Raw genomic sequence first — 2,087 nt, 5'->3', positions numbered from 1 at the left:
GGGAAAATGTTTGCCAAATATGCTCCTTTCTTTTATGTGAATATAAAACTTATGGAAAAGAAATTATTCACAAATACAGTCGACTTTAAAATACAGTTAATAAATTATTTAAATTTCTTTAAAAAAAATTAACACAGAGGTTGTTCAGGATTTAAAATAATTTAAAAAGGTTATATTCGAACAATCATTGACGGCGTTCACTGGCACTCCAGCTCCGGACGGACGATCCACGACCAGATCTTCAACATCTCCTGCGGCGTCCGGCTGTGAACCAGCATCAGGCTCCTGTAGATGCAGCTGTTGTACCTGTACTTCTCCTCAATGTCAAAGGTCCTGAACCCACTGTGCTTCTCGGGAACCAGACCCAGCTTCCTCAGACACATCCCCGTATACACGTCATCGATGGGATACAGGACGACCTGTTGAGAGATGTTGTGAAGGCGTAGCGCCAACTCCCCAGAGTACAGATAACCTCCGCCGCCGGCGTAGGGCGGGTACCGGCCCACAAACACGCTCTCAGGGATGAAGTACTTCAGTTTTTTGTCTCGGTGTGGACCCGCGTTGCTGATGACATCGCCTATGAACAAATCCTTCGCCTTGACCTCCGACAGGCCTTCCAGGAAGTCGATAATTCGCAAAGTGTTGACAAAGACGTCGTCGTCGCCCTGGAGGACGTACTGGGCCTGGGGACAGTTTTGGCTGAACCACTCCAGGAAGAGGACCTCCTTCAGGGTGAGGTTGAAGAAGGTGTCCCGATAGTCCCACTGGAGGAGGTCTTTGTGGAGGTTCGCCTCGTGGCCCACCATACCCAGCAGGTCTGGGAAGTGGTCCACTGACATGGTGTCGCCAAGCAGGAACACGGTCGCCACGGTCCGATTGGCTAAGACGCCCGCCCGTCCCCAGGTTTCACGAATAGCCTGCCGACGGTCAAAATGCGGGGTCAGGGATTTGACCGCCAACAGCAGGAAGGGTTTCTCGTCACAGACGCGGCGCTGGTTTATCATCATGGGGTACGTCCTGCAGCGCATGTGCAAAAGAAAATCCTGTAATTGCTTCGGGAGCGTGTTGTAGTCCACGATCTGCGTGGGGACTCTGTAGTCTGGTTCACAGGGGTCGAGGGGCCCGGTGTCGTTCAGCCAATCCGGCAGCTCGGCGATGGAGTTACCGGAGATCGCGGAGTTGATGACGGGGTTGTAGATGAAGTCCAGGCGCTGCTGCTCCTTGTTCCAGAACGATGCGCTCACTGCGTGTTGCCGCCAAAACGTCTCGGTCGGGATTCGAATCACACGGCGGTCACCTTTGTCATGCCCGTGGTTACGTAACACGCCGATCAGGACGCAGAGGAAGACGTTGAGCATCATCACGTAGCACACCCTCGCTTTCCGGCAGGTCACAGACATGTTGCCTCCCCTTTGCACCTGGACAGACGACAAGATTTTAAAACTTAATAAACAAGAAACAGGATGAACTCTGCGGCGCCGCGGCCTCACAGGGAGGGACTTACAACAAACCCAGGATATAGAGGAACATTTGGAAACATAGTCGCAGCTGGGTTGACCCTGAAGTCTTCATCAGGAGGAAGAATCTGTTACAGCAGGTCAACAGGAAGCTTCACCTCCCCCCACCCACATTTTGTTTCAGAGCGGCTGCATTTTCCTCCCTAATCCTGCAGGAATGGACCCATGAACATGTTTTCCCTCCTCTCCTCCTTATTCCCTCCTCCTCTTCTTCCTCCTCCTCCTCCTCCTCCTCCGTCAGCAGCAACCAGAGTCACACGTTTCCAATTGAGCCGCCGCGCACATGACGCCAGTTTACTGGCAGCGGTCTGTGTCATTGTTACTGGCTGCACATGCTTGTTAATAACCCTGAGAATAACCCAGCAACTCACTTTTACTCAAACACACGCAGGAAATAGACTTTAGACAACGTTGTCTCTTTGCACCATGAACTAACATCCCGTTTTGTTTGGTTGAGATTGATTTTTATAAAATCCCACTGAGACAGAGATCTACTTTTCAAGAGAGACCTGAATGTACATTAGAAAAAACAAACATAATAAAAACTATTCATGAAAAGATAGAAAAAAA

The 2,087-nt window shown here is 50.4% G+C and overlaps 1 protein-coding gene across 1 annotated transcript in view; it reads right to left on the bottom strand.

Annotated features, from left to right (window-relative positions):
- Positions 1 to 14: 14 nt before the first annotated feature.
- Positions 15 to 2,087, bottom strand: part of LOC111651808 (N-acetyllactosaminide beta-1,3-N-acetylglucosaminyltransferase 2-like) — a 4,332-nt gene continuing 2,259 nt past the window's right edge. The window contains exon 2 of the mRNA XM_023401857.2: positions 15 to 1,418. Within this exon, the coding sequence (XP_023257625.1) occupies positions 198 to 1,400 (1,203 nt within the window). The 5' untranslated portion in view covers positions 1,401 to 1,418 and the 3' untranslated portion in view covers positions 15 to 197. The remainder of the gene's footprint in view (positions 1,419 to 2,087) is intronic.

The sequence above is a fragment of the Seriola lalandi genome, unplaced genomic scaffold (assembly GCF_002814215.2).
Source record: "Seriola lalandi dorsalis isolate HSWRI2012SDOR001 ecotype SW California unplaced genomic scaffold, Sedor1 jcf7180002053791, whole genome shotgun sequence".
NCBI classification, from domain to species: Eukaryota; Metazoa; Chordata; class Actinopteri; order Carangiformes; family Carangidae; genus Seriola; species Seriola lalandi.
This window is presented reverse-complemented; position numbering and strand designations above follow the sequence as displayed.